This window comes from Argentina anserina, chromosome 3 (assembly GCF_933775445.1).
Source record: "Argentina anserina chromosome 3, drPotAnse1.1, whole genome shotgun sequence".
Lineage (NCBI taxonomy): Eukaryota > Viridiplantae > Streptophyta > Magnoliopsida > Rosales > Rosaceae > Argentina > Argentina anserina.
Window position 1 is genome coordinate 35,119,101 of NC_065874.1, and position 22,492 is coordinate 35,141,592.

The following is a 22,492-nucleotide window of genomic DNA, read 5'->3' on the forward strand; positions in this document are numbered from 1 at the left end:
AGTTGGTTATGCCGACGCATGGTACCTCTCTGACCCGCACATGCTCGTTCTCAAACCGGTTATGTGTTTACCATTGGGAATACGGCAATATCTTGGAGATCCACGAAGCAAACTCTTGTTGCTACTTCTTCGAATCACGCAGAGATCATCGCTCTTCATGAAGCAGTTAAAGAATGTGTTTGGCTACGATCACTCATTCGTCATATTCGAGATTCTTGTGGATTAGTCTCTACAACCGATCACCCTACGTGCATTTTATGAAGATAATGCTGCTTGCATAGAGCAGACAAAGTTAGGTTTCATCAAGGGAGACAACACCAAACATATTTCGCCCAAGTTCTTCTACAACATTCAACAACATAAGTTCTTGAATGTTCAGATCAATCAAGTGAGTTCGGAATCAAATGTTGCGGATTTGTTCACCAAGTCTTTGCCTAAATCTACTTTTGTGAAACATGTGAAAAACATTGGTATGCGTCGTTTATCGGAACTTTAGAGTTTGGTAGACTTTAGGGGGAGTCTACATCACATGTTAAGATATTTAAGTAGTTGGTGCGTTGTGCTCTTATTTCTTTCAATCAAGCCTTTTGTTTTACTCAAGAGGTTTTTGTTTTGCTTGACAAGGTTTTTACCGAGGCAACGTTGTGCGCCATACAACCTAGGCATGCGACACAATGGGGAGTGTTCCAGGATAATTACTATTAACCATTGTGTGTCTTAGCTTAATAGGTTTCATGTTAGGAGATAGATTAACATCTCTGTAATAGATTATGACTCTGAATTTTACGGGATTGTGGTTTTATAATGCATATATATATATATGTCCCCATATAATTCAATAATACACAATTTATTTCATCCTGCATCACACTCAAAGTTTTAATGTTTGATTTATATCATCCTTTTACATCTAAATTATCAAATCTCAATGTAAATTTTTGATCTTCTTTCCTAAATTATAATTTGTATTTATAGCTCACAACAAATAAATACCGGTGATAAATATATAATATTTTGAATAACTGTAATAATTATTTTTGATTTTTTGTTTGGCCCCCCACGTTTTCAATTCATGGCTGATGGCTCCGTCATTGTGGCCAACGATTGTTTTAATTTTTTTTTTAAAATGAAAATCGAAAGGTGGCTGACGATTATTGTGAGAATAAACTGCAAGAAGAGAATACGATCTTGAGTACTATACATGCTTGTAAAATACAAAAGAAGGACCGAGGGTAAAACTTCATCTTGCAACATTATAGCAAGTTTTGTAGCAACCATGTACCGAGGGTTTCTATGGGCCTCTTGAGCGGCTATATCTATCAAAGTTCCAAACGTACTTCTGCCGATGAAAATTGTCTGGAGGCCCAGTTATAAGCGCCTCTTACTGTATAAGGTGTCTGAACGGGAAAGAATATATTTATTTTTATTATTTTTGTTTTCTCAGAGGCGGTCGCAACGGGGGAGGCGAAGAAAAGAAGGAAGCCGGAGACACAGTTGGTTGCTTTATCTTTTCACCTATTCAGAGTTTCAGACCAGTGTCTCGCCGGTGGTGCTGATCTATGCCTTTGGCACTTAGCCGCCTACTCATCCCACAAATTGAAATCTTATCAGTTTCTTGTTTGCAGAAGATATTTGAATCACGGAAGGCGAGGAAGACAAGAGTACTGAGAGAGAAAGGGAAAGGGTAAGGGAAAGAGGTGGGATGATCAATTATGGCCGAGCAGCAGTCCTCGCGTCTCCACCGCCTGCTCACTCTGTTGGATAGTATCCCTCAGTTCTCTTTTGCATCAATTTATCCTTGAAAATGCATGAATTCTTATTTGAATCATCGAAACTTTCTTTAACCCAATTCTAATAGCTGGTTCCACCCAAGCAACAAGATTTACAGCTGCTCGGCAGATAGGGGATATTGCCAAATCACATCCTCAGGACTTGACCTCTCTTTTGAAAAAGGTATAATTTTGATTTCCCTGCAATCCCACATGATATATTCCAGCTGAAGTATGTTCATGTGGCCTCGCTTACTATTAGACATTAGTATCTTGTTGTGTTCCCTCCCCACATATTCAGCTGCAACATTCTTAGTTAGTTGTGATCGACTGATCAAGTAATGCTCGGTGGTAAGCTTCCTAATATATTTTAATAAACCTAATGATAATATCACCCTGATTTTTATTAAAACATTAGTACTGTAGCATTCCCATAAAAAGAAGCCATGTTACTTCCTCAAGCTTTAAGGCTTGATAAAGTCTAGATCAGATGCAGGCCTCTTCTCATGACGTTTTAAATTCTCCACCCTCCTTCCCCCTCCTAACAGATAGGCTTGTTAGTATCAAGTTTTGTTATATGTTGCCTTCAATTTATAATCTACTTCTGCCAAGATCTGATCATATTAGTATTGGCATCTCTTTTCTTTTATTCATTATATAAAATCAGTAACTTTAGTATCGGCCGCTTATTGTAACCAATTTTTGTTTCAATTCCTCGATAGTCAGCTGGTAAAAATTATGAAAGCTTTGCATTGTTACCAGGAAAGAAGATAAGTGACACAAAAGATACCTCAGGGAACCTCCACCCGACATAATGAAGCAAAAAGGAAAAAAAAAGGCAAACTAACTCGAACACAAGAAATTTTAGTTTCTAGACAACATTCATGGGCCGCCTTCTACCCCATAAATACTCACAAGTGACTAGAGGGATGTCTAAAGCTTTACTCTCTCCCAGAAACTCTCTTGACCAGTAAAACATTGTCTTCAAAAACTGTTATGCTTCTGGCTTGAAAACACCTGCTAACATTGGCCTCTCTAAATTATTTAACCACAGCCTCATAACACTTGGACAGTGAAGACAGACAGGGTCCACATATTCTCCCCCTATTACGTTATTATGGGAAACATGTTTTTAAAGAAACTTAATGCCCTGTTGTTATTTTAGTACCTACACCATAACAGAAGGTAGTTGTTGATTATCTAAGGAAAAATATGTGCAGTCGCCATCCTAATACCTAAATTCATGAAATGATATCAGTTTATGTAATTGTTCTGTTGTAAGCTGAAATTCTTTTTCCTGGCTGTTCCTGTATCAATATATATATATATATATATATATATATATTCTAGATATCTACTTTTATCTGGAAAAAAAAGTTGGTCTTAATTTTAGTTCCTTGTGACATCAGGTTTCACAATACCTTCGTAGCAGAAACTGGGACACAAGGGTTGCTGCTGCTCATGCAATTGGGGCAATTGCGGAGAATGTTAAGCACACCTCTGTAAATGAACTCTGTGCTTGCATTCAAGCAAAAATGTGTGATGCTGGGATTTCTGGTGCTGTTGAGGACATGCTTACTTTACCAATGTTTGATTCTAACATTGCAGGCACGTCTTTCAGAAGGTGAGTATATTCATTGCTTTTATACTACACATTAGAGGTGACTGTTGATTTTGATTCTAAATACATGTTTTCGGAGGCACTAATATATCAATTTTTGTGTTTTATCAACTACAATAGCTTTGATCTCAGCAAGGTTTTGGAGTTTGGTGCGCTGTTGGCATCCCGAGGACAGGTAATGTAATGTCTATTCTATTTTTGTAGAGAAACTAGCAACTTATGTGAAAGGTAGTTTCCTTTTCTCCTCCAAATAGGCAATACTGCTCCGTAATTTTGTTAATATCACTTCAAATTTAGGTTTACAAAAATAGGAGATTGGGAAACAGTTAACTAGTCCGATCCATTGATAAACTAGTTGAACCAACTAATTTTGTTATCTGCCCCATTTTAAGAAAAATGTTATCTTGAAAGAAGGTGGTAGTTTTTATAATACAGAAGATGCGATTATAACATAGCAATTCAAAATACTTATGAAAGGAGGACTTTGATAACCCTTTAGGTTGAATTCATCCAATTTATAAAAATACTTATGTCTTTTCTCCCCTTCTTGATAGAATTAGTGGTCTGACCACTCAATTTACATTACTAAATTGGGGAACGTTGTATAATATGTTGCCTCACTTACCTCTTCTTAGTTCATAAACGAAGATATGAAAATTGTTGATCCCTTGTAGTAAAAGTGAGATGGTCATATTGATAATATGTGGTTTGAATATGCATATATTACTTTTTGGTGGACCTGTAGCTTGACGATGCCGATTATATCTGAAACTATTTGATCATCCACACCCCTCCCCCCTGAAAATAGAGAAAAGGGGAGGAGATATAGTTCAAAACTTCAGAGTTTATGCCACAGGTTTCTCAATTTGATATTAGCTGCTTTTGTGGCTATTCACTATGCTTCTTTTAAAAATATATTTTGATTCAGGAGTATGATCTTGCAAGTGATAATACTAAGAACCCAAGAGAGAGATTGGCTCGACAGAAACAAACACTTCGACGTCGTTTAGGTATATAACTCTCCCTTCCTTCATAAATAATATGAATGGTTGCCTCCAATTGATATTGACTCGTGTTGATTCTGTTTTAACCTTCCCCACCGTTCACTATGTTTGTTTTAAAAAGCTGATTCCTTTGAAGGTGTAGTGACTTCATCTTAGATGCAACACAACAAAGAAAAAAATATTTCTTGCCAAGATTGCAAAGGCCTAAACCAGTATGGCATGCCAGTACACCCATTTAGAGATAAAACACGCGTAGCTTTCTTTGTCTTCTGCACCAATTCCCCGTATGGTTCAACACCTATGCTCAAAACTGTTCCTGAATACTAGGATAAAAATAATCAGAGTATGAGAAGACCAAAATCTTTTTGTGGAGCTAGACTAAAGTTGATGTAAGTTATATATCTATGCTTGAAAAATAATTATAAAAGAATCTATTGTGTTATTCTACGAAGATTAAGTGATCGAAGTATCAAACTCTATAGGCAGTTTAGGTGGTTCTGGTATTCCGGTTGGTTATTGTCTGTGACTTTTAATAACATGAAGTTTGGATATGTGTCCTAATAACATGGAAGTTCATTCTCAAGAATAATCTCACTTTTCGAGTTTCAGGTTTGGATATATGCGAACAGTTTATGGATATGAATGATATGATAAAAGATGAGGACCTAATCTTGCACAACTCCCATGGGAATGGGATTAATCCAAGAGTTTATTCCTCACGTAATATCCAACAGTTGGTTGCAAACATGGTTCCGTGTGTCTTATCTAAAAGGCCAAGTCCAAGGGAATTGAATCTTCTAAAACGAAAAGCAAAAATCAATTCAAAAGACCAATCTAAGGGGTGGACTGAGGATGGAGATATGGAGGTGGCCTGTGCTCAAAGTATGCCGACACCGAGGGGTCCAAGTCCTGATTCATTTGGTACTATTAAGGTATGGACTGTTGATGTTATCATTTGGTACTAATAAGGTATGGACTATTGATGTTCTCAATGTTTTGGTGGTAGCTGATTTGAGTGTTTCCTAAACATATAAGCTACATCTATTATTGTTTAAAGAAATTCTAATGCTATTTGCCACGGGCCATTCTTGTTGGTAGTGATGTAATGCTTTGAAGTTTTCATGTATATTTGTTTTTGTATATTGCCTTGTTCCTTGATTAATATTTTTAGGGAAATTGAGGGAATATGAGTAAATGGTTAGATAAAAAAAAACAAAAGAAATGTAAGGTAGAGATAATTATGTACTTATATATTGCAGTGTGTTTCGCCTAGTTCAAAATTCTAAACGCTAAACTTTGTGTGTATTTGCAGTGTGTATATTGCAGTGTTTTGGTTCTCTTAGCTCTAAATTTTACGTTCATGTTCTAATAGCTAGCATCTATATGCACCGGGTGTTTGCCGTTTTATACCAATGGCCAGTAGATCCCACCGGTTGATTTCTACATGCTATAGAAATTATTCAGTTGCAAATGGATACAGTGATCTGTTTCTGATTTACTTTGGTTTCTTTCTTCTCTTTGCTTATTATGTGTCCAGATATAAGTTTCTTCATTATGATGTTGATTAATTATATAGGAATTTCTGGACTTTGATCATGATGAGGAAAACCTCGAACAAGATGGAGATGGGCGGTGGCCTTTTCATAGTTTTGTTGAGCAACTCATCCTAGACATGTTTGATCCAGGTTGGCTACTGTAGTTATGTTAGTCGTCTCTACTAGAAAATGATGGGCCCATAAGCTGCTTGATTGTTGTTATTTATAATTACTCAATCTATTTTTATATGGTAAAGTTTCACTTCAGTTATAATCCCTAATACTTTTTTTTCCATTTTATTTTTCGAATCTTTCATAGTTTGGGAAGTACGCCATGGATGTGTGATGGCTTTGAGGGAAATTTTAACCCATCAGGGTGCTTCTGCTGGAGTAATTATGCCTGACTTGAGCCTGGATAATGTACAGTTGGTTGATTTAAAAAGTAAATGGACATCACAGACAATGAAGAGAAGCAGAGAGATTGATTTGAATGTGCAAGTTCCAGTTGATGAATCTCGAACAGTGGTGAAGAAGCCGAAGTTTGAAGATGTTTCATGTCCATTTGTGGAAACAATGGTCTCTGCTAGTAATAATGGGAATGTTGATATCAGTATCCAGGTTCAAGATGCTAGGTGTAATTTGCCTTCTCAGCAGGTTAACGGTCCACTTTGTGTCAGCTCTCTAAAGATGGAGCCTGAATTGTATCCATGTGAGCAACCTGTCAGTACCACTGAGTTGAAGTATGAGGCATCCTCTCAGAAAATGGATCTGCTGAGAAGTTTCACCGAAAATAATGAGCTGGTGAATTTGGTTAAACTGGTCAGGCATTCATGGCTTAAAAATTGTGAATTTCTTCAAGATTGTGCGATTCGTTTCCTGTGTGTATTATCGCTAGACCGGTATGTTTTTTCAAGGTTGTTGGTTTTTATTTTTTTAACTTTGGGCCTGATTTGGTCTTGAGATATTAGTTCTCTTGAATAAAGATGTCATAGTGTACCATGATTTCTAATATGAAAATGAGAGCTTCTTCAACTACTCGTAACATGATTGCAGTTTTGGAGATTATGTCTCTGATCAGGTAGTTGCTCCCGTACGTGAAACCTGTGCACAAGCATTGGGTGTTGTGTTCAAGTTCATGCATCCAACATTAGTTCTTGAAACATTGAATATCTTGTTGAAGATGCAGGTAGTTTCCATTTTTTTGGTCCGTCATACTTTTCGTATTTGGTTGGAATTTATGTGCTGTATTATTTTGTGTTTCTGATATTCCTATTTGTTTTCAGTGTAGACCAGAATGGGAAATTCGTCATGGAAGCCTTTTGGGTATTAAGTATTTGGTGGCCGTGCGGAAGGTATATATTAGGTTTGACTAATAAAACTGCATTTAAAGATGATTTCACACATAACCACTAATCAAACTTGCAACAAATTTGTCTCTTTTTCTTTTTGGTGGTTGGTGCATATATTTCTTGAAGTACATGGTTACTACCTAATTTTCCACTTTGATTTTTATGATGCCAGGAAATGCTACATAACTTACTTGATAGGGTGCTCCCTGCGTGTAAAGCTGGCCTAGAGGACCCTGATGATGATGTTCGAGCAGTAGCTGCAGATGCCCTAATTCCTACGGCATCTGCTATTGTCGCATTAAAGGGTCAAACATTGCATTCTGTGGTGATGCTTCTATGGGATATATTACTTGATTTGGATGATTTAAGTCCATCCACCAGCAGGTACTTTTTGTGGTCCATAATTTCTTTTCCTGTTATTCTTTGTAGTTCAAACTTTTTAAAGGATTTTATTCTATAAGCTAACCATATATTTTTATTTAAACTGTGTACTTTCAGAAAGTAAAATCAGTCATATTGATCATCACATTCCCACAATCTTTTTTCATTTTTAAAAGAAGCAGCTTTTTTATTAAACCTAAAAGCAATGAACAACAACAAGGAGGCAGACAAGGAATCCGCTTTAAAAATAAATGGGCCACATAGAAAAAAGCTTAGTAGCCCATCTGATACTGCTAACCCAAGGAATAGGCTAATAGCGCTTAAACTACAACTGCTTGCCAATTAAAAATGATAGAAGAAAGACTATAATCCCTAAAATCCTTAGTTGTAGAAGCCCAAAGTGATGTCCAGAACTTAACTCTCTCCCACAGGTCTTCCTTCCCACCCCTCCATTGGATTCAAACAACCTTTTTATTTCTTTCCATCCAAACCACCCACACTACCTCTAGCACCCCACAACCCCAAGGAATTCTGGCCTTTCTCCCTTTACCAAAAGCTGAAGGGTTTTCTTTTAGCAATTCACTCCTCTCTAATGGAGTTAACCAAGTCCACTCTTGCCTCCCTGAATAATTTATTCCATAAAAGTTAACTACCTCACAGTGCATCTACACTTTCCTCTTGCCTTTTACACAACATGCACCAGTGAGGAGAAAAAGAACATCCTGGTCTTCTCTTCTGAAGAACATCACATTCCCACAATCAGTCACCAAATCCTCTCATGAGTATTTTAAGGATCCTAAAAACAGCACAATCTTTTTTTTTAAAACCTAAATCTAGTGCAGCCTAATAGTTATAAACTTATCTATAGAGATGTGGACATGGTGTTGACGTAGCACACACCAATTTTGTTATGATACGCTCTTATTGGTCGTTTGTGAGTCTAGCTTCTACAGGATAGGGCAAGGTGTAAGGTTACAAACGTTTTAGGAAAGGGAACCAAATCTCTTTTCATTATCATACACATGGAGATGATGTTCCAGCAGGTGGGCATAATTGGATTTTATGAGAACTAAAATCTTAAAGTTGAGTTTTCAAATTTCAGTGGATGGGTAATGTTGGAGTATGTTTGAGAGGTTATTCATATGAAAGACTGCACTATTTTCCTCTAAAGAGTGGCCACATATCATAATGAAATGTATACACTGATAATTAGAGATGTCTCCACCACATTAGTTGATTGATTCCATTAGTATTAGTGTCACTTTTAGGTTCCTCCAGTTATATATACATATATTATATGATATTTTTGGAGACTGGTGTTTTGTTAACGGTTTTGTTTCTCTACAGTGTAATGAATCTCCTGGCAGAAATTTACTCCCAAGAAGAGATGATCCCAAAGTTTTTTGAGGCCACATCTTTGAAAGAGAACGTGGATTTTGACTTAAATGAACTGGATCGCATTGATGATTCCAAAGAAGGAATAATGTCACAGGATAATCCTTTCATGCTATCTACACTGGCGCCACGGTTGTGGCCTTTTATGAGGCATAGTATAACATCAGTCCGTTATTCAGCCATCCGCACTTTGGTAAAATTTTAGCTCCATTGTTGGTGTGTTTGTACATTTATCTAGTTTTTTTTTTTTTAATAAAGTAGGTTAAACTTCAATAATTTGATTGTATTTCCTATAAGTAGAAATTGATTTCTTATGTCCAGAGGAGCAAATCAACAACCCCAAATTTCGATATGAATTAATTTATTCTTTACTGTTAGTCAAGATAGGAAATCATGCTTATGATGAAATATGTAATCTTACTTAGATTGAATTCTTTTGAGGGCACCCCTAATGGCGGTGCAAGTCTTACAACTATAATAGTGTCCTAAAAATAATAAGAAGCTCATCAGCTCTAATTTGAGACTGCCAATTCCCATTAACTATACTATGACATTCTGCATATATATCCTAAAACTGCTCTAGCACAAAATCCAATGAGGGTATCACAGTGATTTCCCCACAGGTACGGGTCTTTGATTTTCACCTGGGTATGTCAGATTTAGTTCTAGTATAATTTTTAGGGTGCTAATATATCAGTATATTTTAATAGAAGTATTACACATGACATGTATGAAGTGTGTAAGTCAACATAAGATTTTAAATATTATCAAGTATATTAGTAAATTTGTTTGGTGTATACGTGTGTGGTAAGTTTATGTCCATTTAAGTCAATTCTGTTCTATGCAATTTCATTTGCAGGAGAGACTGCTTGAAGCAGGATACAGAAGGAACATATCTGAGGATTCAAGCTCTTCTTTTTGGCCTTCCTTTATCCTGGGTGACACTCTCAGGATTGTTTTTCAGAATTTACTACTTGAATCAAATGATGAAATTTTGAATCATTCGGAGAGGGTTTGGAGGCTCCTTGTTCAGGTTGTTTTATATTCATGATGAGCAAATTACTTTTTCTTATATGTTTAAGAGGTCGTGTATTATCTGCATTTTGTTCTTTTTTCTTTCTTTCTTAAAGATTAGAAGAGCTGATGTGGTTCGACATTGGTGTGACTGTTTTGGGACGTTTGTTTTTGTTCTTTTTCTTTGGTTTCCACTGAATAATCGATACATCTCTGGAATGCTAGTTTACCCAATGACTGGCGTTCCACATCTCTTTTCTGTTTTAAGGTTCCTCTTTAGATGCTTGAAATAGAGCATTATTTCCCCCAACAATAAACTTAAAAAAGTATCTCGTTTAGTTTCATACTTTTCGGAAAGTCGTCAGAACTATCGATTTGTGGAGTTTTGGCTTTGGTAAAGACACACATTCCCATCATAGTATTCATGTCTGATATCCTAAATTTTCTTTTCTTTTTATCTTCAACAGCGATGAGCTGTAATTCTGTGGTAGGCATTCAGGGTTGTAATAATTGCATTAGTTCATTTCCCTCTGCTCTCTTAATTGTTTGCTTAAACAACAAATGACACTAAAATGTGGAGTGTTCATAAGGGAAATAGTTACAAATGGCCCCTTTTTTTGGAGTCATACTTGTTAGATTGGGGCACTTTAGTTGTTCTATAGGATTTAGGGCACTACATGTATCTTTATCCGGTGTTGTTAATGAGCATTCCTATATTTGTTTACAGTTTACCTTCTCATTCTTCTGTTATATTCTCTCTCTTTCACTGTTCGTCTTTCTTAAATCTATTATGGTATCAAAGCTATCTTGATCCATCTGGAACAGGCATCCCCTCGTGGGTGTATGGAGAGTCCCTTCTCTGTACATCCATGGGCCATATTGGAACTGATCACTTCCGTCGGTTAGTCTGTTATGATCTGTGATTGTTCTCAGTATATGTTTCATCTCTTTTCAGCGTTCCCAGAACACTCCTTCCTCTTCTTCAGCAACCTCTCTCTGTCAGTATTTCTTCTTCTGATTGCGTACTTTGCTTCCTCTAAATCTCTTCGTCGGTTGCTTCTTTCAGATCACTGTCTCTTCTTCTTTGTTCTGGTTGTTGTTTTCAGCAATCAGTCTGTCAGCAGCCGAGTTTTTGCATCAATCATTCCACAGCCATCTCCTTTGGCAGCATAGTCAGCAGCTGTCTCCTTGCTGTGGCATCAGTCAGCAGCCGCTAGTTGACATTAGCTTATATATTCATCGATCTTAGTTTGCAGTTCTATTCTGTTGCATTTTGGTTTAGTTATGTTTTACTCATGTTTGCTCAGATCTGTCCATGCACACTTTTTTCTTATATGCAATTTGAGTTGAGGGTGGGTGTTAGAGAAATAATGTAAATACAGCTTGAGACAGTTTAGATTTTCCACAGGATTCACCTCATGGTCAGGGACGGAGGCATGATTTTAAATTAGGCTGGGCTATATATATTTATATATGTAACATTATCATACTTTTTGTTAATTATTTTTGAAATTTTTGACGAGATCCCGTATCTTAAATGTATACCTTAGAGGATAAACTTGTTAGAGAAGTACTGAGAGAACCAAGTCAATGAGAGCTACAAAAAAACTTAAATAAACATAAACATGCAGTTCATCAACATGCAATATAAGTTGTTAAATCCCAACTTTAATTTAATTTAAAACGAGTTCTATCTCCTTAATTCGTTGTCCATGCTGGTTTCTTGCTTCTGGGGCACATAAAGATTCACCTTGTTAACTGTAAACTACTGCTGCTTGTTTGTCAGAACTCTGCTAACATTTTCTTCCCTTTCTCTCTCTTCTTGCCAGTGTCCAGTAGGGGAGTTGGAAAGTGCTGCAAGGTCATATATGTCTTCTTGGATAGAACTTGCAACAACTTCATATGGTTCCGCTTTAGATTCGACAAAAATGTTTTGGCCTGTCACTCTTCCTCGAAAGAGTCAATTTAAAGCAGCAGCTAAAATGAGAGCTGTGAAGCTCGAAAATGAGTCTTCTGGAAACCTTGGCTTCGAATCAGCAAGGGGCTCCATGTCACAAGAAAAAGCTGGAGATGCTTTAACCAATAATGTCCAGATCATTGTTGGTGCAGATGTTGAATTGTCTGTAACTCATACCAGAGTGGTTACAGCAGCAGCACTGGGAGTTTTTGCTTCTAGATTACAGGAAGGCTCAATACAGAATGTAATTGACCCGCTGACGAATGCTCTCACATCTTTATCTGGTGTCCAGCGGCAGGTACAGTTTGATTTTACATTTTTTAACTCCAAAATTTGGCCACCATTTCTTTTCTCTCTTTATTGGTATAAATCAAATCTTTCGTATTCATTCAGGTAGCATCTATGGTTCTTATCTCGTGGTTCAAAGAGACTAAAAGTAAAGGTGTATTTGATATCAACAGAGTCATACTGGGTTTTCTAAACCATATCAGAAGTTGGTTATTGGAGTTGTTAGCTTCTTCTGACCCTGCTAATCCTACAAAAGGTTCACTTCTTCCTTACAGTGAGCTTTCTAAAACGTATAGTAAGATGCGTGATCAGGCTAGTCAGTTGTTACATACTGTTGAGTCATCGGGCATGTTTGAGAGCTTCTTGTCCACTAATAAAATTCATTTGGAAAGCTTGAGCGTGGACGATGCGATTAATTTTGCATCAAAACTTTCAAGGTTGTCTAATGATACTGTTGGGAATGATTCTTTGGAAAGGCATGTTGTTGATGGTATAGAGTCAGCAAAGCAACAACTTTTGACAACATCAGGATATTTAAAATGTGTGCAGGTATGTCTGAGATACAAATACTAGCTTATTAATATTATGCTCTAGTTAAATGCTAGATGCTCTATGCCAGACGATTTCTTATCTAGAATCCCCAATAACCGGCCTTTTCCATCTTAACTGAGATTCTTTATCATCATTTGTATGATTGTGATTTCATATAATTAAAGCTTCGATGAACAAACTACAGAGCAATCTGCACGTTGCTGTCTCCTCCCTTGTGGCGGCTTCAGTTGTTTGGATGTCACAGCTTCCTTCACGACTAAATCCTATTATCTTGCCTCTAATGGCTTCCATAAAAAGAGAACAGGTAATGTCCAGATAATTTGATAAGCCAATGATTGTCCTTGCTAAAAGTTCTTTCTCCAGTATACAGATGCATACTTGTTTAATCTAATAAATCTTAAATTTCTATTGAAGGAGGAAGTTTTGCAACAAAAGGCAGCTGAGGCACTTGCAGAGCTTATTTCTGATTGTATTTCTCGCAGGCCTAGCCCAAATGATAAGTTAATCAAGAATATTTGTAATTTAACATGCATGGATCCTAGTGAGACACCACAAGCTGCAAACCTCAGTTCCGTAGATATTGTTGATGATCAAGACCTTTCTTTGGGGACTAATAGTAGTAAGCAGAAAACAAAGATTCATATGGTAGCTGGCAGTGAAGACCGTTCAAGGGTTGAAGGCTTTATTAGCAGACGAGGTTCTGAGCTTGCATTGAGACACCTTTGTATGAAGTTTGGCAATTCATTATTTGATAAGCTTCCTAAACTATGGGATTGTCTCACGGAAGTTCTAAAGCCTAGTGGTAATGAGTCCCTTAATCTGGAAAATGAAGTTATAATTATACAAGCTATGGAATCTGTCAGGGATCCCCAGCTCTTGATAAACAATATCCAGGTTATGATCATCCTTGACTTTGCTGGTTACTATTTCCACATGACAATCGACCTTTCAAATTGTACTTTTTTGTATGCAAATTCTTGCCTTATGGTCCTCATTACTAATGCTTCTGCGTACGATAATGTCACACTTAGTGTTTGTTACAGCGTCTCCCATGTGATCATTCAGTTAGGCTGCTGAATGAATGAGTTAAAGTCTCTTGGTTGGGTTTAGGAAGAGTTTTATGGCTGTTTTTCTATACAAATTTTCCTGCCCCCCCCCCCCCCCCTTTTCCCAACAGAAGATCATTTGTATTTTTCCGGATGCATAGATATTCCGCCCTTTTCTAAGTCTAGTTATTAATCATTTAAAAAAGAAGGGTGTGTAGGTAGTGGTATTAGTGCTCAGTTTCATGCTGCGTTTCGATTTAGGTAGCACAAAATTTAAAGCCATCATATTTATATCCTCGATATGAGAACTTGGTTTAACAGAATCCATAAACTGATTTGTGGTAGCTTGGTAGACTTGCTATTTGCTCCTTAATTTCTGAAATGCTTAGTTGATAAGTTTTTATGTTCATTGGACTAAATTGGTCATCAAGTTTTTTCACAATAAAACTTGGCATAGACTGAGTAAAGGACTTGCTATTTATCTGTTCAGTTTTAAAATAACATATAGATTTTTCTTCTTTCTTTGTCCTCCTCCTTGTCTTCTATACTAGAAATTAGATTAGCATCTGGTAGAGAGCCAATATTTTGTGGACCTGCAAACTCGATAACTTGTTTGAATCTCATTGTTTGAATTTTGAATTGTAGGTGGTACGTTCTATAGCTCCTTTGCTAAATGAGGATTTAAAACCAAAATTGCTTACTCTGCTTCCATACATTTTTAACTGTGTGCGACACTCTCATCTTGCTGTTCGATTAGCTTCGTCTAGATGCATCGCGTCTATGGCCAGGTCCATGACAATACCTGTGATGGGAGCTGTAATAGAAAATGCTATCCCAATGTTGGGGGACGCGACATCTGTTAATGCTAGACAAGGTGCAGGCATGCTTGTTAGTTTGATTGTTCAAGGACTGGGTGTAGAATTGGTTCCATATGCTCCTTTGTTGGTTGTTCCTCTTCTAAGATGTATGAGTGATTGTGATCAGTCTGTCAGACAGAGTGTGACACACAGTTTTGCTGCCCTTGTACCTCTTCTTCCTCTAGCTCGTGGCCTCCCTCCACCTGTTGGGCTAAGTGAAGATTTCTCCAGAAGTGCAGAAGATGCAAAGTTTCTAGAACAACTACTTGACAACTCTCATATTGATGATTACGAGCTTTGCACTGAACTCAAAGTGACCCTGAGGAGGTATAGCCTTAACATGCTTATAAAATATTTGAGAACACTATCATGTGTTCTCAATATTGGTATAGCTTTCTTCTGTCATTTAAATTCCTTATCTACTTGTCTTATGTTTGTTGATGTTTCCTGTCTTATACTCCTCCGTTTAAGCATGATTTGTCAATTTTTTTCTAATGTTTCTCTCACATACACTTCTCATTATTGGATCCAGGTATCAACAGGAAGGTATAAATTGGTTGGCTTTCTTAAAACGGTTTAAGCTTCATGGAATCTTGTGTGATGATATGGGTCTTGGCAAAACACTTCAAGCATCGGCTATTGTGGCTTCTGACGTAGTTGAACATCGGTTTTCAAATGATAGCAATATCCCACCATCTTTAATTATTTGTCCATCAACTCTTGTTGCACACTGGGCCTTTGAGATAGAGAAGTACATTGATGATTCCGTTTTGTCCACTCTTCAATATGTTGGCTCTGTTCAAGATCGCTCCAGTCTGCGAGAAAAGTTTGATAAGCATAATGTGATAATAACATCATATGATGTGGTGCGGAAAGATATTGACTATCTTGGTAAGCTTCTCTGGAATTATTGTATCTTAGATGAAGGACATGTCATCAAGAATGCGAAGTCAAAAATAACACTTTCTGTGAAGCAATTGAAAGCCCATAATCGCTTGATACTAAGTGGAACACCAATTCAGGTTGGTCACAGACTCACATGTGATTGAATTTTCTAAAAATTGAATATTTTCAAATCTTCTTACAAGTCACCCGTCTTTGCAGAATAACATAATGGATTTGTGGTCCCTTTTTGATTTTCTGATGCCTGGGTTTCTTGGAACAGAGAGACAGGTGTGTGTTCTTAAATATTTCATTTTCCCTTGGATATTTATGACATCTGGTTATGGACATCATGGCAGAAGAAAACATAAATTGCCTAAAAGGCAAGTCTGGCTTGAGCTTTGGCTGGAGATAAATTATTAGGAGTGTGGCTCAAATGAGGGACCTTTAAATCAATAAGAAATTTGTTAGAGTATTGGATTAGCGCTTTCCTGGTCAGTCTGGGAGCTCTGTGACTTCAGTACGAATGAAGAGCTCCCAGTCTGACCAGGACAACGCTATTCTAGTACTCTTAATGCTATTTAAATCAACATTTGGATGACATTTGATGAATTAAAATTTCAACCAAAGTATGGACAACTCATTCAAATGTTGATTTAAAAGTCCTAGATTCCTCATAGTCCTTTCAAAGTTTTCAATAGAAACTCTCCCTATTTATGGCATTCCTGTGCATATTCACATGAAATATTATTTTTTCAAGCGTGTATCCTAAACATTAAGCAAATTCAGTATAAAAGAAGAAAAAACTGCACTCCAAAATAATGCGAAGATAAATGAACCAATTGCGTCCTAATTTTTTTTAAAAAAAGAAATTGCTTCTTCTGATACCCTAAACCCAATGTAAACAAATGATTCCGGCTATATTGTATTCTTATTATTGAGGATAACAAGAAGAGTGTAAAATGGCCGCAAATGCAGTACTAGTGTAATTCCTACTTTTATGTATTTGTACCTCATCTTAGCTTGGCTATCCCCCCGGCTGCGAAAGATGAAGTTCTGGCTAGTATGTAGGACAGTCATTTGCTACTACTAAACTAAAAGTACAGCCATAGGAGTATTTTTCATGGTTTAGACCCTAAACCCTAAACTAAGCCAAACAACATTATTTTTTCCTCATTTCATTTCTGCTTTTGCATTTTGGTTAGCACCACCAATTAAGAAAAGAATGAGTTAAATGACAACTAAAATTGAAGTAATGTCTACAAAAGAAAACCATGGAAATAATGCCTAATAACTTTCAATTTTGTGTCATTTTGGCAGTTCCAAGCCACTTATGGAAAACCACTGGTGGCAGCGAGGGACCCTAAATGCTCAGCCAAGGATGCTGAAGCAGGAGCACTTGCTATGGAAGCATTGCACAAGCAGGTTTCCTATTATTGTGATAGTTTATCGCTTTTTCTGCATCATAATCATCTTATTAACAAACTGCATCCCTTGTGTTTGCTTTTATATGGGGGATGATGTGAACATACTAATTTTCTGCACTTTTCTAAAATACGATAGCTGCAAGTTGCGCGGTTATTATATAAATATAAATAAATAAATAAAGTACTCAAAATAGAAGATAAGTTTTTGATTTAAATTTTGCAAATCAAGTTGGCCGAGAATAAGCGGTAATTTTAATAAAACCATTATTCTTATTGTTAACATATTATTATAGAAATAAAAATATATAAGATTGAAAAGATCATATGATTTTGTATATATTCTCTCTCCAAGTTCAATTATATAAGCAAAGATGAGCAAGCACATGGACTATTCACCGGCATGAGCAAAACGCAAAAGATCTTCCGACCATGGACATGTAAATGGCTCCATTGACAGTGATGCTGGTGTGGTACACAGTACATACTCTATTTCTTACCCCGGTTGGCTGCGGGGATGAATTGCACCTCGGTGATCTTTAATTTTCAGTCGCAAGCTGTGACACTGCCGTGGAGCGTCAGGGAGTAAGAGAGGTCGCTAACAAGGGATTGGAGAATGAGTTCCAGTTTCAAACATTTCTTCAATGTTTTGACTTTTGACGAGAAAAAAAAAAAACTGTTTCAGCACCTAGCTTGCGTGGTAGCCCCGTGCCCAAGGCCAAAGGCCCAAGCACTTAGGTTAAAATTCAGTTGGTTTCTTGCCTCTAGCGCCTAAGCAGCTGCTAGACCTCCTGCCTCCCCCCCCCCCCCCCCCCCAAATTTTTTTTTTTTTAATTTCAAGATGTGGGAAACTGGGAATTTCCAAGGTTTTTTTTTTTTTTTCCTTCAGTGGCAGTTTTTGAAACCAAACTTGGCCAATCACCACACCAACCGTCCTACATCAACTATTTTCTCTGAACTTGAAGTGGGAGTGATAGCCTCCCTACCACTCTTACTGACATCACTTGCACCGTCCTTGCTTATGTTTCCCAACCCCATGTCAGTAGTTGGACAGTTCTCATTTAGCTCAGAGGTCATGACATCACTTCCAGTGCTGGTTATCGTGTTACATAAGTGTCATTTTCTCATTAGAAAGGTTAAATCTGTTGCCAATTTAGTACTAAAAAGTATGAAAATTGTATGTGCATTGCAAGTCAGGGAATGTAACAAGAGCAAATTAGTGTTGTTTCACATTCTTTCTTTGAAAAATGAGTGCCAAAAAATTAACTGAGTTTATGTAGACACTGTTGAATACTTCTGACTATTTCCATGTTCTATCAAATAGGTGATGCCTTTCCTCCTTCGACGAACAAAAGATGAAGTCTTGTCTGATCTTCCTGAGAAAATCATTCAGGATAGATTCTGTGAGTTGAGCCCTGTACAGTTAAAATTGTATGAACAGTTTTCTGGTTCACATGTACGACAAGAGATATCAAGTATGGTAAAACTTAACGAATCAGCGGATACCGGAGGGCGTACTGATTCACCCCAAGCATCGTCACACGTTTTTCAAGTGATTTTCCCTATTGAATTGTTTATTGAATTTTCATTTTTCTTCCATCAGTTACTGTAATTTGATTATGTTATGATCTTGTTTCAGGCACTTAAGTACTTGCTTAAACTTTGTAGCCATCCTTTGCTTGTTCTTGGTGATAAGCTTCCAGACTCTATTGATTTCCTTTTGTCAGAGACATTGCCTGGAGTCTCTGACATCATTTCGGAATTGCATAAGCCATACCACTCTCCCAAACTGGTTGCACTTCAGGAGATTCTGGAAGAGTGTGGAATAGGTGTTGACGCTTCTGGTTCTGAAGGTGCTGTAGGTGTTGGGCAGCACAGAGTGTTGATTTTTGCTCAACATAAAGTAATGTTCATTTTTTAGCTTACTTGGTTCTTTTACGAAAATTATGACACCTTTCTTTCAAGGCCTATAATGTTTGGTTTGCCACTCATGCAGGCATTTTTGGACTTAATTGAAAGAGACTTGTTTCATACTTATATGAAGAGGTTAGTTTCATATACCCTCTATCTTGGACTGTATGCATACTTGCTAGATTGCGTATATCAAATCATCATTTACTATGACATTAGAGTAAGGATCACTCTCTAGTTTTTTTAAACTGATGCAGGATGACACAGTTTATATTAGGTATTTTTTATGGTTATTTGACATTAATCAATTTCATGGTTTTGAAAGCAGTGTTACTTACTTGCGGCTGGATGGGTCAGTTGAACCTGAGAAACGTTTTGATATTGTTAAAGCTTTTAATTCAGATCCTACAATTGATGTCCTACTTCTCACAACTCATGGTGTGCTCCTTTCTTGTTACATAAAAGGAAGATTCAATGAGGAACGTTATTAAATTTACTCACTTTATGCAGTTGGTGGGCTGGGCTTGAACCTGACATCTGCTGACACACTCGTTTTCATGGAGCATGACTGGAACCCAATGCGGGATCATCAGGTACCTGTCTTATGCTGTCTTATTAATCATATTTAGTATACAGTATCAGATCTGTAAGATGACCTTCCTTAATATGCCATCTCACATATATTCTCTCCTTTGATCTCTCAAGTGGGTGGATATGAGTATATTTTTCAGCACCACTGTTACCATTGACATTTTCTATCTAACTTGCAGGCCATGGACAGGGCACACAGATTAGGTCAGAAAAAGGTTGTCAGTGTCCATCGTCTGATTATGCGTGGCACGCTTGAAGAGAAAGTTATGAGCCTGCAAAGGTTTAAGCTCTCTGTGGCTAATGCAGTAATTAATGCAGAGAATGCTAGTATGAAAACAATGAATACAGACCAATTGCTTGATCTCTTTGCCACAGCAGAAACATCTAAGAAGGTATTGCTGGCTGGTCTCTGCTGCATGTTTGTGATATAGATTATTCTATAATGAGTTCTATGAGTTTGTTATTTCATTATAATCCACATGTTTGACTATGGTTTCTATGATTGTTGTTAAATTTAGTATATCTTCCTTTGAGAACTGTAAACTTGGCATCTTTTTTATTTTATTTTATTTTATATAATGTCTGCACATTTGTTTTCCTTACCCTTTGTCGACACTCGACACTCATGACTGAAGGAAAATGACAAGTTTTATATGTTTGTGTTTTCAAGGTAACTTCTGTATCCAAGTATCCAGATGGAAAATCGGATGATGGAGATGTGAAATTAACGGGCGCTGGAAAGGGATTGAAATCGATTCTTGGCGGGCTGGAAGAGCTGTGGGATCAATCACAATACAATGAAGAATACAATCTTAGCCAGTTCTTAGCGAAGCTTGATGGCTGAAGTTCAGCTTTCCACTGTACAGTGTAGCAAGTGAGAACCTAAAATTTTGACATTGTAATTTTAGACCTTTTTCTTTTGGTCCTCCCAAATCCTTTTTATTTGTTCAGGGTTTCGGGGGCAAATTGATGGAGTGGTTCCACGGTTAATGGTGGGTGATAGTTGACTGAGTTTTGGAGGGTATTTTTCTGATATTGTAAATGAATCAGCTTCTTTTCCAATTTAAATGAACCCTAAAAAAGAAGAAGAGAGCCATTCTCTTGTAAATTTCAGTGCACTGCATCAGTAGGTGACTTAAAATCGTATCATGGGTTTAGGCTAATCGTGAAAGATCTCCTCTCTAGACTCTAAAAGTCTAAACTCAGAACGTGAGTTAATCTTATCCAAAAACCTACTAGATTAAACCTATGAAGTACACTTGCTAAACGGTTGTCTCATCTTTTCTTGGTTATTGCCTCTGATGGTGTTGAGACTCATATTACTCTAGCCCAAGATTGTCCGGTATGGAACTATATATGTTCAACCTTGTATTTCTATCAAGGCATGAATGAGAATCAACTATTTTCCTTTGTATTCTGTGTTTACTTTCTGCCATTACTTTCCATTTTTCAGTATTGTTCTTGTCCTTATTTCAATCGCTCTTCACCAAATCAATCAGATCTCTTCCCCAATGAGTCCCAACATTGGTATCCAGAGCCAGTAACGACTAAGGATGCGTAACCTCCATCAACAACAACCTTCTCTACCCTTCTCCTCTGCCCTTGTTGACCCACCACGCCCCTGTCCCCCTCATTCGAGCTCTGCTCTACCCTCTTCTTCACAAATGACCGATGAGACCCAGTTTTCCAGTTTTCGGAACACTGTTGAGTTCCTCCAAGACCAGAATGTTGCCTTTGCATCGGTCTATGGAGCGCCCTACTCAGAAGGTGCAGGATTCTCAATTAGCCTTTGAGAACAAATCTTTGCTCAGATTGCTTCCTTGCAAAACACAATCGTCGCCGCCTTGTACAAACCCAGGTCACAGATCTCGCCACAGTTGGAGTAGTTTCTGGGTCTCAATAGCTCCTCCGGTGCCCGGCAACAACGCCAAAATAAATTTTGAAAAATGTCATTGTTAGTATAGAATAAACAGAGATCATTCAGTTCAGAAAATTAAAGAGAACTCTAATTTTGAGTGTTAACAAATAATGAGGAATTTAAATAATATTTATTTAATTATTACGTAAAAATAAAACTTAAATAACTATTTACATAATTAACTATTTTTCTTACAAAATTTCACCAAAACAATCCTAACACATAATGATTACACATTTAGATTCAATCACAATCAATTACATATTTTTAGACATTGATATAATTAAAGCCTTAGGGGAATCACTTAATCATGCAAAATTTCTTATGTATTTTACGTTGATTTAGCGCCTAACACCTAAATTGTATGTAATCACATTCAAAAACACTTAGCGTAAAATTCAAATAAGATCAGATATAAGCACTAAATCTTTGTCGAAGATATGTTAATATGGAGGCATCACTCACCATGAAATATGCGCAAATTTCTAGAATTTTTTCACTTTAATTAATACAAACCGAATCTACTTAAGACATGATTCGATTTGTACCAAATTAGTATACGAAAATAGCACCCAAACACTATCACAAAAACTGCATTCAAATACTAAATTCGTGAGCACATATCTGAAAATTATCTAAAACATATAATCATGTTGAAGAACACAAAATCGAAAACCAAATCATGGAATTGCTAAGTACATATGCTTGCAAATTGTCGTATAAATAACAAATAAAATCTGAAACTATTCAACAATATACAAAACCAAAGAATGAACATCCACAAAAATAAAAAGATCTTAATAGACAAAGTATCTTAAAGTTACAAAAATACAACAAGCCATATGTGAGTAGTGAGTGAAGATTGAGGAAAGACTGCTTATTTTTAAGACGAGTTGTGGAGTTAATTTGGCAAAGTATCGGCTTATGTTTTATCTCAACAGTCACTTCTCGCACACAAAAGAATAGCCAAAACTCTGTCCAATTCTCTCCATACACCA

General features: G+C 36.9%; 1 protein-coding gene across 1 annotated transcript; it reads left to right on the forward strand.

Moving 5' to 3' along the window:
- Positions 1-1,661: 1,661 nt before the first annotated feature.
- Positions 1,662-20,662, forward strand: LOC126785834 (TATA-binding protein-associated factor BTAF1). Its single transcript, XM_050511484.1, has 28 exons — positions 1,662-1,764; positions 1,859-1,953; positions 3,179-3,393; positions 3,511-3,565; positions 4,319-4,400; positions 5,004-5,326; positions 5,971-6,079; positions 6,249-6,828; positions 6,983-7,115; positions 7,213-7,281; positions 7,451-7,662; positions 9,007-9,247; positions 9,914-10,087; positions 11,898-12,323; positions 12,419-12,862; positions 13,050-13,169; positions 13,280-13,759; positions 14,557-15,095; positions 15,301-15,790; positions 15,873-15,941; positions 16,971-17,075; positions 18,399-18,626; positions 18,714-18,977; positions 19,071-19,120; positions 19,314-19,423; positions 19,496-19,578; positions 19,756-19,968; positions 20,247-20,662. Exons 1-28 carry the CDS (start codon positions 1,713-1,715, stop codon positions 20,418-20,420), a joined length of 6,135 nt encoding a protein of 2,044 aa, XP_050367441.1. The 5' UTR covers positions 1,662-1,712; the 3' UTR covers positions 20,421-20,662.
- The last annotated feature ends 1,830 nt before the right edge of the window (positions 20,663-22,492 follow it).

Coding starts and splice junctions, on each gene's coding strand:
- LOC126785834 (XM_050511484.1), top strand. CDS start 1,713: ATGGCCGAGCAGCAGTCCTCGCGTCTCCACCGCCTGCTCACTCTGTTG. Junction 1,954..3,178: donor TGACCTCTCTTTTGAAAAAG/GTATAATTTTGA, acceptor TTGTGACATCAG/GTTTCACAATACCTTCGTAG. Junction 15,096..15,300: donor CTCAAAGTGACCCTGAGGAG/GTATAGCCTTAA, acceptor TATTGGATCCAG/GTATCAACAGGAAGGTATAA.